The sequence below is a fragment of the Lasioglossum baleicum genome, chromosome 16, assembly GCF_051020765.1.
Source record: "Lasioglossum baleicum chromosome 16, iyLasBale1, whole genome shotgun sequence".
NCBI lineage: Eukaryota > Metazoa > Arthropoda > Insecta > Hymenoptera > Halictidae > Lasioglossum > Lasioglossum baleicum.
The window spans coordinates 7536459-7549409 of NC_134944.1; the positions used below are offsets into that span (position 1 = coordinate 7536459).

Consider the following 12951-nt stretch of genomic DNA (forward strand, 5'->3'; position numbering starts at 1 on the left):
AATAATGCAGTAAAATTATATAACAAATCGACACAAACCACTTACCAATTGTAACATTCAACAGCAAGAGAATCTCTCAATTGATCAAGCTTTTGCAAAGTCCACCTGAAAACATAGCAATTAAATCAGGAACATGATACTTCCATTTTTCAAGACAAGATCCTGCTCGCGAGGAACTGTTTACAGAACTGTTAAAATTAGATCTACTTTATAGCCAGAGGAAATTTCTAGATCAATCCAGCTTTTTAATAATTCTGTAAAATTATATAACAAATCTACACAAACCACTTACCAATTGTAACATTCAACAGCGAGAAAATCTCTCAATTGATCAAGCTTTTGCAAAGTCCACCTGGAAACATAGCAATTAAATCAGGAACATGATACTTCCATTTTTCAAGACAAGATCCTGCTCGCGAGGAACTGTTTACAGAATTGTTAAAATTAGATCTAGTTCATAGCCAGAGGAAATTTCTAGATCAGTCCAGCTTTTTAATAATTCTGTAAAATTATATAACAAATCTACACAAACCACTTACCAATTGTAACATTCAACAGCGAGAGAATCTCTCAATTGATCAAGCTTTTGCAAAGTCCACCAGAAAACATAGCAATTGAATCGCGAACAAGTGTAGCCATGATACTTCCATTTTCCAAGACAAGATCCTGCCGATCAGGAATAAACTATCATCATCAATTTGTCTGTTACCTAATTAACCTTGAAGCATGAATCACCAAGCCGCTCCAGTTCACGAATTGATGACCTCTGGTCGCTGTTGATCATGTTGCAGCTGTTTAGCTGCGCTCATCGATAATGTTATCGTAATGCAGTTAATGACGGATCGATAATCATTTTTAACGCTGATTCGGCACAAGCTAGCTACCTATAAATGTCGGGGATCCGACTAGTTCAACCATCAGTGCCTGTCTTCCGATGGCCTGCAACATGTGGCTACCTTTGACTCTTTTGGTACTTGGTAAGTGCACACCGTATTCTCTACGATCCTCGCCGGGCTACACCAACATTTTCTGAACAAGATATTTTTACCTGGTTGAATTAAACAAATTTTAATCTCAGAATAATCTACACGAAAACAGGATCAAATTCCAAAAAGAACCGTGTCTCTAGAGCGAACAGTTCTCTAGAAAAAAGCGGTTCAAAGTCCGACCAATCGCTGGGAGAGGGGCGTGGCTCGCAGCAGCGTCCCAGCGCGTGGTGATTGGCCGGAACTTCGAACCGGTTTTTCTAGAAAACGGCTCGACGTAGAAACTTGGTTCTTTTTGCGTTGCAATCCTCGTTCCTCCGCGGTTCTATTGGCAGGAAAGTAATTTCAGTATTTTAAGATGATCTTTTGCCATCTTTCTGGTAGCTTTTGTGGCCCTTATCGGCAAAAAACTGATCCAAGTGCCATGATAAATGGCGATTGAAGTTCATTGCTTGAATAAAAACCCCAATATTAAACTGTACGGGATTCTTGCAGCGGGAGTAGTACAGGCCGACTACCAACATGGCTGGAAGGTCGGCAACGAATACAGCTACATCGTGCGGAGTCGCACGCTGACCAGTTTGGACAAGCTCTCGGACCGGTACACGGGTGTCGTGGTGAAGGCGTTGCTGACGGTCCAAGTCAAGGATGCCAACACCTTGGGAGCGAAACTATCGCGCGGTCAGTACGCGAACGTCCACAAGGATCTTCCGTACGGTTGGGACACGCCGATCTCCGATCAGAGTCTCGAACTCCACGACCTGCCGATCACCGGCAAGCCGTTCGAGATCAAGATCAAGCGTGGCGTGATCGAAGACCTGATCGTGGACAAGAAGATGCCCACCTGGGAGGTGAACTTGGTGAAGAGCGTCGTGAGCCAGCTGCAGGTCGATACCTTGGGTGCGAACGCGATCGCGCACAAGAAGAACATCCAGGTGCCGACGGACGACGAGCCGTACGCCTCGTTCCCGGTGATGGAGGATTCTGTCGGTGGAAAATGCGAGGTTCTTTACGACATCACGCCTCTGCCCGAGTACGTGATCCGCATGAAGCCTGACCTGGTCCCGATGCCGAAGCTGAAGGGCGACGGACAACACATCGACATCAGCAAGACGAAGAACTTCGACAGATGCGAACAGAGGATGGGCTACCACTTCGGCATCACCGGCAGCAACAGATGGGAACCTGGCTCCAACAGCAACGGTCAATTCCTCACGGTAAGTGCTACAAAGGTTTTGCATTATTCGGTTTGCATTAAAAACGAGCCACCTTAAATCAAATCCGCTTACAGAAATTCTCCACGAGCCGAGTGGTCATCTCCGGCAGCCTGAAGCGCTTCGTGATCCAATCCTCCGTGACGACGAGCAAGATGTCGGTGAGCCCACGATTCTACGACGACCAGGCCGGCATTGTAGTCAGCAGGATGAACGTGTCGCTGGCTAACATGAAGACGATCAACGAGCACCTGCCGTCCCCGGCTGATCCAGAATCGACCGGCAACCTGGTCTTCGTCTACGACAACCCGTTCTCGGACACCGAGCAGCGCAGAAACAGCTTGGCGAGCAAACAGAACAACTGGCGCACGTCGGACAGCATCCGCTCGGTCAGCTCCAGCGAGGAAGTTCTGGCAAACCAGCTGAACCCTAAAGGCACCGACTCTAGCAGTGGATCCAGCAGCTCGATCTCCAGCAGCGAGGAGAACCATTTCTGGCAGCCGAAACCAACTTTGGAGGACGCACCCCAGAATCCTCTGCTGCCACACTTCGTCGGCAACAATGGCAAGCACATCGGCCACCATTCCGCGAACATCGACACGGTCCAGGCCGCCAAGGACATCGTCTTCCAGATCGCGAACGAGCTGGAGAAGCCCAGCGAAATCCCTGAGCAAGAGACCCTCGAGAAATTCACCGTGCTGACCAGCCTGCTCCGCACCATGAACAAGAAGAAGCTGGCCGAGGTTGGAACCGCGTTGCACATCACTGCCAGCGAGCTGAAGAGCGCCGACAAGTCGCAGGCGGTGAAACAGAACGCGTGGGCTGTATTCAGAGACGCGGTGGCCCAGGCTGGCACCGGACCCGCTCTGCTCATCATCAAGCAATGGATCAAGAACAAGGACATCAACTGCATGGATGCCGCGGACATCGTCTCCAGGATCCCGAAGAACGCACGCACCCCAACCGCCGAATACATCAGGGCTTTCTTCGTGAGTAGCCTTCATGTCTAGCCTGCTATACCCGCTGAAAAAACCCACGGTGACCATCCCTAGACTAAATGGGGAGGGGGCCAGGATCTCGAACGTTACTGGCCTTCAACCCACCTCATGATATCCCCATAAAACCTACGCTTACAAGGCACGCCCTGGATCCGATCCAGCAACCTTCCCCCGATCGTAATCGCAACTTTCCCGTTCCAGGAGCTAGCCACCAGCACGGAGGCGCTGAACGACAAGGTTCTGCGGGTCGCATCGATCGTCTCGTTCAGCGAGTTGGTCCGGAAGTCCATGGTAGACAAGCACTCAATCCACAACGTTTACCCGGTGCACACGTTCGGTCGCATGGCCTCGAAGCACGACCAGACGCTGGTCAACGAGTATATCCCGTACCTGGAGAAGGAGCTGAAGAACGCGGTCAAGGAAGGCAACAGCCCCATGATACAGACCTACATCGTGGCGTTGGGCGTTACCGCTCACCCGAAGATCCTCGCGGTGTTCGAGCCGTTCCTGGAGGGCAAGGAGAAGACCACCGTCTTCCAAAGGACCCTGATCGTCGTCGCCATCAGCAGACTTGCCGATCTCAATCCGAAATTGGCGCAGTCCGTGCTGTACAAGATCTATCTGAACAGGATGGAAGCCCACGAGGTTCGTTGCGCGGCAGTTTTCGTGCTGATGAAGACCAACCCGCCGTTAAGCATGCTGCAGAAGATGGCCGAGTTCACCAACTACGACACCAACAAGAACGTCAACTCCGCCGTGAAATCCAGCATCCTGGGTCTGACGAAATTGACGAAGTGGGGGGACATCGCTAGCAAGGCTCGCGCCGCTGCCAGCCTTCTGAACAGTGACGATTACAGCTACCGGTACTCCCACGGGTTCATCTACGAGACCATCAAGAAGTCACAGGACATCGTTGAGGAGAACATCTTCAACTACATCACCAGCGAGGACGGTATGCCCAGCGCCCTGTACATGGGCACGTTCAGCAACTACGGCGGCTTCCAGACCCCGCCTACCGAATGGATCGCGATAGTCTCCAACGCGCAGAGGATCCTCAACATCTTGTTCGAGGAGAACAAGGAACAGACCGGAAAATTGCCGACCGAGAAACTCGCCGACGAGCTGAAGATCACACCGTCAGACCCTATCGACGTTGAGGGCATCATCAAGTGGGACAACAAGTTCTCCTCCAGGCAGCTGCCCTTCGACGCGAACACCCTGCGCAAGATCCCCAAGCGTGAGTACATTTGTTCGGCAGGTCCAACACGATTCTGGACATTGTATTAACGATTCTGTTGCGCGGTTTCAGTGATGTCCCTTCATGGAATGGACCTGAAGAACGGCGTCGACGTGAACCTGAACAAGCTGTCCGCTTACGAGGTGACCCTGAGCTTCCCGACGGAGACTGGTCTGCCGTTCCTCTACACGCTGAAGGTACCGGTGCTGCAGAAGTTCAGCGGCAAGGGTCAGATGCGATTCGAGAGCGACAAGAGCATGAACATCAAGATCGAAGCTCGTCCGACCTACTCGATGAAGGTCCAAGGTAGAATCGGTTTCCTGGCACCGTTCGAGCACCAGCACTTCATCGCTGGCGTCGACATGAACTTCCAAGCGTACCTGCCAGCTAGACTGAACCTGGACGTGAGCCCCTCCAAGGGAACCATGAAGCTGAAGATGCTGCCGCTGAAGGGAGAGGAGACAGCGAAACTGTTACACTACAGCGTTGTGCCGTACACCTCCAAACACGATATTCTGAATCTCCAACCGGTGCTCACCGACAAGAACACGCGCAAGATTCAAGGCGAGGACATCCTCAGGAAGGAGGATCTTGTGCCGATGACGAAGGTGGCGAACTTCTTCACGCTGGAAAGAGAGAGCGACAGGAACAACGATCAGTTCTGGAAGTCGAGTAACAACGACATCACGGATTACATGTGGTCCCCATGGACTCAGAAGAGCAACGAGTTCCGCAAGATGAACCTGTTCTTAAACGCGGAGCCCGGCAATCAGGAGCCTTTCATCATTTCCGCAGCCTGGGACTCTCTGAACATACAACCTGGCGAAGAGGCCGAGCAATGGTCCAAGCTGGCCAAGTCGTTCGCGCCGTCCAATCCTGGTAACGAATTGATTCGCAGGAACGAACTGCTGCAGGAGGTCGGCAAAGGCATCAAGGCTGCCAGGTCCTCGGTCCTCGACATGGAAGTGCAAATCCCCGGTGAGCTTAGAACACACAGCTCCCTCACGATCGCCTATTCCGAGAGCAACGCCGAGAACAAACGCAAGGCGCTGATGTTCTGGAAGATGAACATGCCGGAGGACGATAATACCAAGTACCAAATCTGCGTCGCTGCTAACCAAGGCAGCCCGATGAACACGATCCCCAGCTACGAGATGGCGCAACGCACCAACCAGAAGGAGGAATTCGACATGGACATCCGCTTCGGACCTACCTGCCAGCAAGGCGATCAGTTGAACGTGAAAGGAGAGGCGTTGCAAAGCGAACAGTTGAAGGAACTTCTGAAGGAGTCCCCGGTGATTGAGACGTGCGAGGAACAGATGAAGCAGGGCAACAAGATCCTCCGGGACTGCCAGAACTCCGCAGCGTTCGCCAAGATACTGGACGAGTACAAGTTCAGCTTGAACATCGAGTCCGAACCACTCAGACTGATGGCTGACATGTTGCTCGAGACGATCAGCAACACTGAATACGTGGACACACAGGTCGACAGCAGCAACCCTAAGAACGACGGCAAGAAAACCATCGACCTCGAGTTCAAGTTGTCGAAGGATTTCAATACGGCTAACTTAGCTGTGTTCACCAGCGAGATGGATATGTACATGAACAACGTACCCGTGAGCCTGTTGAACCTCGAGCTCGAGGACTTGATGGTCCAGGACGAGAACGTGGGCGACACTATGTACGACCTCTTGGACAGTAAGTGATGGATGTTGTAATCGTTGTTGTTGTTACTAGAATCTAGATCTAACCCCAAGCTCTCGTTTCCCCCAGATTCCTGCATGATCGACCAAACCAGAGTCGAGACCTTCGACGACAACAGCTACCCGCTGCGTCTGGGCAAGTGTTGGCACGCGATCATGACCACATACTCTAAACTGAACCCGGAGAAGCAAGGTGAGAAGCTGCACATCCCCGAGGATATGAGCGTGAGCGTGTTGGCCAGAGAGATCGAGGACGGCCACAAGGAGGTGAAGATCTTGCTCGGCGAGCAGGAGATCTTGCTGATACCTGGAGATTCCGAGCCGCAGGTACAACTGAACTCGCAACCACTGAAGATCACGCAGGAGAAGGGCTTCCAGAAGAGGAAGGAGAGTGAGGTGAAGCTGGAGATCAACAGACTGGGCGACAACTCGATCGCCGTGACGGCCGACGAGCAGGACGTGAAAGTGATCTACGACGGAAAGCGCATTCTGATCAAGGTGAGGACGAAGCTGTTTCTGTTGTCTGATAATTTTCGTTGTTGTCACGTTGTGGACCACTGCTTTGAATACTTCGTAGTCATGTTTATCATAAATGCATAAAACCCGCGCTCTACTGATAAGCTAATCCCATCTTTGGATGGCAAATTCCCTTTCTAACACGGGCCACTCGTTTCCCAACAGGCTTCCGAGGACTACCGCAACTCCGTGCGCGGTCTCTGCGGTAACTTCGACGGCGAGGCGAACAACGACTTCTGGGGCCCCGAGAACTGCGTGATGAGGACACCGGAGGTGTTCATCGCGTCGTACGCGCTCACCAAGGACCAATGCGAGGGCCCGGCGTTGCAGAACGCGAAACTGGCTCGCGAACAATGCACACCGATCGGGTTCTTCCGTCAGAGCAACGTGATCAGCGACATTGACGCCGGAAGACACAACAACGAGAAGTTCGGCTACCAGCAAAGCGGAGAACAGCTAACCGGGAAACATTGCAACACCCACAGGACCCAGGTCAAGGAGATGGATGGCAAGCTCTGCTTCACCATCCGACCTGTCGTCGACTGCGCACCTGGCTGCTCGCCTGTCGAGACCAAGATGAAGAACTACCAGTACCACTGCATGGACATCAACGAGGCGTCGCTGAGCTTGAAGAGGAGGATCGAGAAGGGCGCCAACCCTGATCTCAGCCAGAAACGCATCGACATGTCGCAGCCGATCCGCGTACCCCTGGCATGCAAGGCTTGAACACGGAACCCCCAGCGATTACGCTAACCTAGTAGTTAACATCGTCTTCGATGTATAGTTTCTTTTGTATTAATAAAATGTATAGTTTTCACATAAATTTTCTTGCTTCTCTCATCCAGTCGTCTGACTCGCGAGTACGGTAGCGTGCACAGGACACCTCAGCTGGAATCGGTCCAGTTGGCAGTCCATGTTCTTGATCTTGTCGTACAGCTCCTTCATCCTACAGGGGTCTTCGAGTTCGACATTCTCTTTTGGTCGATTTTCCAGTTTTCCTCTTTTCCCTGATCGCGTCGTTGGTCTCGAAACGACCTCGCACTGCTGGTGCAACGCCGCCTCCTTGAGTTCTCTGTTCTTCCTGCGCTGCATCTTCTCCTGCTTCTCGTACGGGAAACCTGAAGAGACACGTTGAATTAGTCGATTGGTTTATCAGTTGTAAATGGAAAATTTGTCAGACTTGCTTCTGAACACCGACACCACTCCGATCTTTAGATCCCTCTCGATCTCGCGGATCGCTTTCTCGCACCTCTCGTAGTGCGTGCCCCGGAAGATCGACGATTTCTTCGGATCTATATCGCAATCACGGTAACAGACGATTTGTTTACCGGTGTACTTCCTGTACTCGAAGCACTTCAGCATCTCCTCGATGAACGTGAAGCTGCTCTTGTCGATCCTGGTGACCACGCCCGGTCGTTGCTTCGTTCGCAGCAGATGATGAAGCTGTTGGAACGCGTCGAACATTGATTTTCTGGACTGCTGCTTTGGCAAAGCACTTTTTGGACAAGTTAATGCGCAGAAATCGGTCGTGTCCGACTACCTTGAAGAGAATGAAGAGGACCCACTGCATCGATTCGAGCTCCAGCGAACGCTCGCGGTTTCTGATCTCGTTGTACTTGAACCTGCCGCGATTAATAATTCAATTAGACAATTTTTATTTTCCAGTCTATCGATAATAGAACGAGGGAGTAGTTCGATCACACCTGTTCATGTTCTTCACAGTCTCGCCGTTCTTCTTGTAAACGGTTTCCAGCCATCGTCGCATCGCCGAGATATTGAGGACCGTCTTCCTGACCCAGTAACCTCGCCACGCCGCTTGGATCTTCGTCGCCATTCGATTGTAATAATTCTGCCACATCCGATGAACACGCTCGACCAGGTATCGATCCGTGAAGATGCGGACATAATAACCGCGCCAGTGCCGCTGAATAGTGATCGCGCTCCGATGCAGCAGCCGGAAATGCTCACGGGTCAGTATACCACGGATCCACGCCTAAAACGTGACCCCTGAATCGTTTCACACGGAAAACTCGATCCAATCCGTCCGCCCTAAATTACCACTCTCTAAAAATGACTCGAGGGCATTTATTAACGCATTCGGTGCCCATTCAGCGGCCCCAAAAATTCTATAAAATCGCAGCAATTGGTTGAATGAAATTCAAATCGAACAATTAAGATATACTAATATTTGGACAATTTATATTTTGCTCAAACCGTTGAATACTTAACACTGAACCTACCACCGCCGGTCAAATGACCGGTTTCTGGATTTTTATTTCACAATGATGCTTTATATCCGAGCACATATTATAATAAAAATCACAGAAAATCTGTATAAATTCTATGATGTCATTTTTACAAGGCAACACATGTCAGCAGTTTTTAAAGCGCGGTAGGTTCAGTGTTAATAAATATTTAGCAACATCTCCTGAAACTCTCATGAGAATACAGCCCGCATAAGTTAATTTATGTAACAATTCTCGAGAGGTGATTTTTACATTTTCCATAATCGCGCGCGTGAAGAAAAGAGACTCGGTACCAGTTTTAACGAATTATTGCTCAGATTCTTCCCCACGGAGATTGTTGCGGTAATTTTCGGCTAATTTATGAACGATTTCGACAACAATTTCTCGTGAAAACAGTGTTTCTCTTCGGCGGGACCCACGCCGAAAAATCGTCCTCGCGGAGACTTCGACGCGCGGGCAGGAGAGTCGCGCGGGAAATTCAAACTCGCGTTGGGGAAGATGTTTTTCAATTCGTCTTCCCCAAGGATGATCTTCGCAAAAATCCGAAATTATGTCTACAGCAGCGATATCACGCGAGAAGTGCGAAAGTATATTTTTCGGATAAACATTTGGCCAGCTGTCGGAGAAACGGCATCATCGAGTGTCGCGGTCTTGACCTTAAACATTGATATCTCGGACGGCGATTACGGTGGCCGGCACTTCGTTATTAACGAGCGAACGATAACTTTCTCGAGTGAGAGAGGTTATCGTTCGTGTTTTCATTGTGCTCTCAGGTTAACCTGTATTTTTCGAGCCGCAATAAAATGCTCGCGTCTGATCGATTCAGCATAATCGTCTCTGCGCTTGATCTCTTCCTGGAAATCGATGGGATCGACAGTGAGTCGCAGCACCGAGACCATCGTCGATCGAAACAAATCTGCCAGCTGAGAAAAGTTGGACACTTCCGATATCGATTCTCGATTTTAACATAATCGACGGAAGATCTGCGAGTATTCGAAGCACTGTGTCTCAGGAAATTGTCGAAATTGAATTCCATATTGATTAGATTAAACTCGAAATATATAAATGCACGCTGTACAAAGAGTTAATTATTAATTGAATAGATTGAGTGTATTTAAAAATTACTTCAGGAAGAGGTAACTCGAGGAAAACAATAAATAATTTATTTCGTACATGCGCGGAGCAGAAGGACGACGAGAGAGACGAAGATGATGATCAGGACAGCTGTGATTACGATCGCGCCGACGTTGCTCCTCTTCTGCGTTATCTTCATCATGTGAAAGTCCTTCCGAGACTGCAAAGCGAGAATCAAGAGATAATTAACAATACAGGTAGGTACGTGTAATGAAATGTTTATAACTCGCTGTTTGCACGACAAAGAGGAATAACTCTCTGCGAAAATACGTCCGCGAGGCTGTTAATCGTTCTCCGATACTCTCGTAATTAACGAGCCCGCTATCTTCGCGGCGTTTCTAAATAAAATAGCGTAATCACCAACGCGCGACCAACCCCGGGCAAATAAACAACGCGGACGTTTACGAGACTGGGGTCGTAGCTGCAATATTTAGCCCGGCGAGTTGTTGTTCAATGAAAACTTCTTCTCCCGATCGGTTACTTTAACAACCGAACCATCATCTGATTACTGAACTGTGGATCTTTATGCAGAAGAAAATTTGTCCGCGTCGATAACTAGAAAAGTGAAATAAAAATTGATTTCTTCTCTTAATAGTCTCGATAAGTTGCAAATAATGTAACTGTATATTACTGTAGACTGTGGATACTTATGCAGAATAATTTTCGGAAGTAATATTCCGAAAAGCTACTAATCTCTTTAGTGAAAGTTCTGTCGTATTTTAAAGGCAACATTTGAATCAATTTAGAAAAATATTTGTTTACTATTATTCAATGATGTAATTTCCATTATTTGTAACAACATGTTTGTTGTTCTTTCAAGTAACCTGTCAATTCCTGTTTCCCAATCACCCACTAGCAACACGTCTTTTTGATTAACAAGCAGAATTACCTGCTCATTTAAAATACGACAGAACTTTCCCTCCAACCTAATATTTAAGTGCATAAAATCCGCAGTATGTTGATGAAAATATAGCACACGTTCTAGGCCTGTCCAACTCTAATGTGGGAGGTGAAGTTCCCCCAATATTTGACACGGTCACACCGTAGTGGTGGACGGACTGTATGTGTGGCCCGCTACGAAGAAGAAGTTGGACAGGCCTGAAACACCCCTACAATTTCGAAAAGTGCAACAGGCTCGAAATAAACCCCCAAAAATCCTCTTTTCACTCGGAAATCGAAAGACATCGGTCTGGTGAAACGCTCGTAGGGGCACTATCAATCGATTATACCATAATCTGCAGGCTCTGGGTCTTCTGTACCAGTTCTTCCAACCTCTGGCCCCTGTCGATCAATTTCTGAACGCCATCCATCAACGTTTTCCTAATTGCCACCAGCTCGCACTCCAACCGAGGAACAGCTTCCACCTCCTGTCGATTGTACTCTTCCTGAAATTCCACGTGTTTAATCTTCATGCCATTCTCCACTTTCACCTACTATTTTTTAAATATTAAATCGTAGTATCGTTAGACTCGCCAGTATCTTCTTCAAGGGTTGCGACAGGTCGGTGAGAGCCAATTTGGTTAAGTCCTTGGACAGGTCTGCCAGAATCGGCAATTCCCTGTAAACGCTCCTCAACTTCTCCAGGAACAGTTGACTCCGGGACTCTAATGACGCTGCGGATGATGGACACTCCAGTTTCGACGTCAAGCAAGCGTAGTGCAGCTCGCCGATCAGCACGTGCACCGTGTACCTGTGGACAATGAAATTCAAGGTCTTACACAATGTACAAGCTGCATAAAAAGTAATGGTCGTCCTTCATAATCGTCGTTAAAGTTGTTTTTTACAGTTTACAGAGGTTCTAACAATTTCATGAAAAAAATTGGAAGAAATTCGAGAGTGAAATTTCGCTTCGATCATGGAACGACCTGAGTTGCTGATGGAGGGTTAGTAGCTCATAGCGTTCATTTCGTTTAATGTATAAGACCTTTGGTCGATGTTCGTCATTGAGCGCGTAATTTAAGGAATTCTCTCTCGAGGATTCTCTTACTTGCCCCGATCGAGACTGATCCTGTCGTTCTCCACCGATTTCAGGCCGTCCACCGTGCCGAGGACGATCGCCCTGTACGCAGGATCCTGTTTCGCAGGATGATCCGCGATGATTTTGCAGCCGGTCTTCTCCCAGGACGCGACCAACGCGTAATGCACCGTTCTGCTCATCGTTGACGGTCCACTTGATTCACACAAAACCGTAATAACGTATCGACTGGATGTGATCCACACCCTGGATCGTCGCTGGAGGAGCTGCTCGCGACGACGAACGCGGAGGAATCATAACTTTCGCGTCTGAATCGGGTCGAGAGGCGAGCGAGGGCCTGTTTACAAGAGTTAACCGGCTGTATCGGCAATGAGTAATGAAACAAGTTTTCGATAAAACCGATAAAGCCCGCGTTGCACGCCGAGGAGACGTTCCTCCGCCGCGACGCCTCGCCATTGTCTGATTCCGCGGATTTTTTCAAAATACCGACGCACCGCTGACCGAGATTAGATAATTAACCGGTAACGAATCCGTGGTTCGATCAGTACGAGGCGCAGTGGTCTGATTAATGCTAAAGAAACTGTTGAACACAGTGGCTGATCGAAGATTTTGCGGTGAAACAATCGATGTATTGCTACACTTCTTATTGTTAACTCGTGTGATATGATAGCTAATTAACTATTTATTGCTTCTACGAAGTGTTGAACACAGTAGTTGATCAGTAGACTGCGGATTTGATGCATTTAAAATATTACATAAATGAGTGGACGAAGTAAAAGAAGTTAAGAACGTTTCAACATTCAAGAAAAAGAGAAATTTTAGTATGTCTTCTGTTTCTTGCAATCAACGCGGACAATTTTGATTTTGCATAAAGATCCGCAGTCTATTGATCAGAAACCAGATCTCGAAAACCGGCGTGCTCCTGTCGGCCGATTTCTGATT

The 12951-nt window shown here is 48.8% G+C and overlaps 3 protein-coding genes across 4 annotated transcripts; 1 reads left to right on the forward strand and 2 right to left on the reverse strand.

Moving 5' to 3' along the window:
• Positions 1-817: 817 nt before the first annotated feature.
• Positions 818-7477, forward strand: Vgn (vitellogenin). The gene is made up of 7 exons (XM_076440450.1): positions 818-977; positions 1482-2203; positions 2278-3189; positions 3400-4435; positions 4508-6133; positions 6209-6636; positions 6820-7477. The coding sequence occupies exons 1-7, from the start codon at positions 935-937 to the stop codon at positions 7378-7380; spliced, it is 5328 nt and encodes a 1775-aa protein (XP_076296565.1). The 5' UTR covers positions 818-934; the 3' UTR covers positions 7381-7477.
• LOC143216896 (uncharacterized) lies at positions 7043-10039 on the reverse strand. Its single transcript, XM_076440466.1, has 4 exons — positions 8358-10039; positions 8195-8276; positions 7983-8097; positions 7043-7772 (listed from the first exon to the last, which is right to left on the reverse strand). Exons 1-4 carry the CDS (start codon positions 8510-8512, stop codon positions 7492-7494), a joined length of 633 nt encoding a protein of 210 aa, XP_076296581.1. The 5' UTR covers positions 8513-10039; the 3' UTR covers positions 7043-7491.
• Positions 10040-10041: 2 nt separating this feature from the next.
• LOC143216895 (uncharacterized) lies at positions 10042-12926 on the reverse strand. Of its 2 annotated transcripts, none has more exons than XM_076440465.1 (4): positions 12022-12926; positions 11508-11724; positions 11264-11419; positions 10042-10194 (listed from the first exon to the last, which is right to left on the reverse strand). In XM_076440465.1, exons 1-4 carry the CDS (start codon positions 12189-12191, stop codon positions 10063-10065), a joined length of 675 nt encoding a protein of 224 aa, XP_076296580.1. In that variant the 5' UTR covers positions 12192-12926; the 3' UTR covers positions 10042-10062. The 2 variants fall into 2 exon arrangements, with proteins under 2 accessions (XP_076296580.1, XP_076296579.1); XM_076440464.1 differs by having other exon boundaries at positions 11264-11415; positions 11504-11724; positions 12022-12452.
• Positions 12927-12951: the final 25 nt, after the last annotated feature.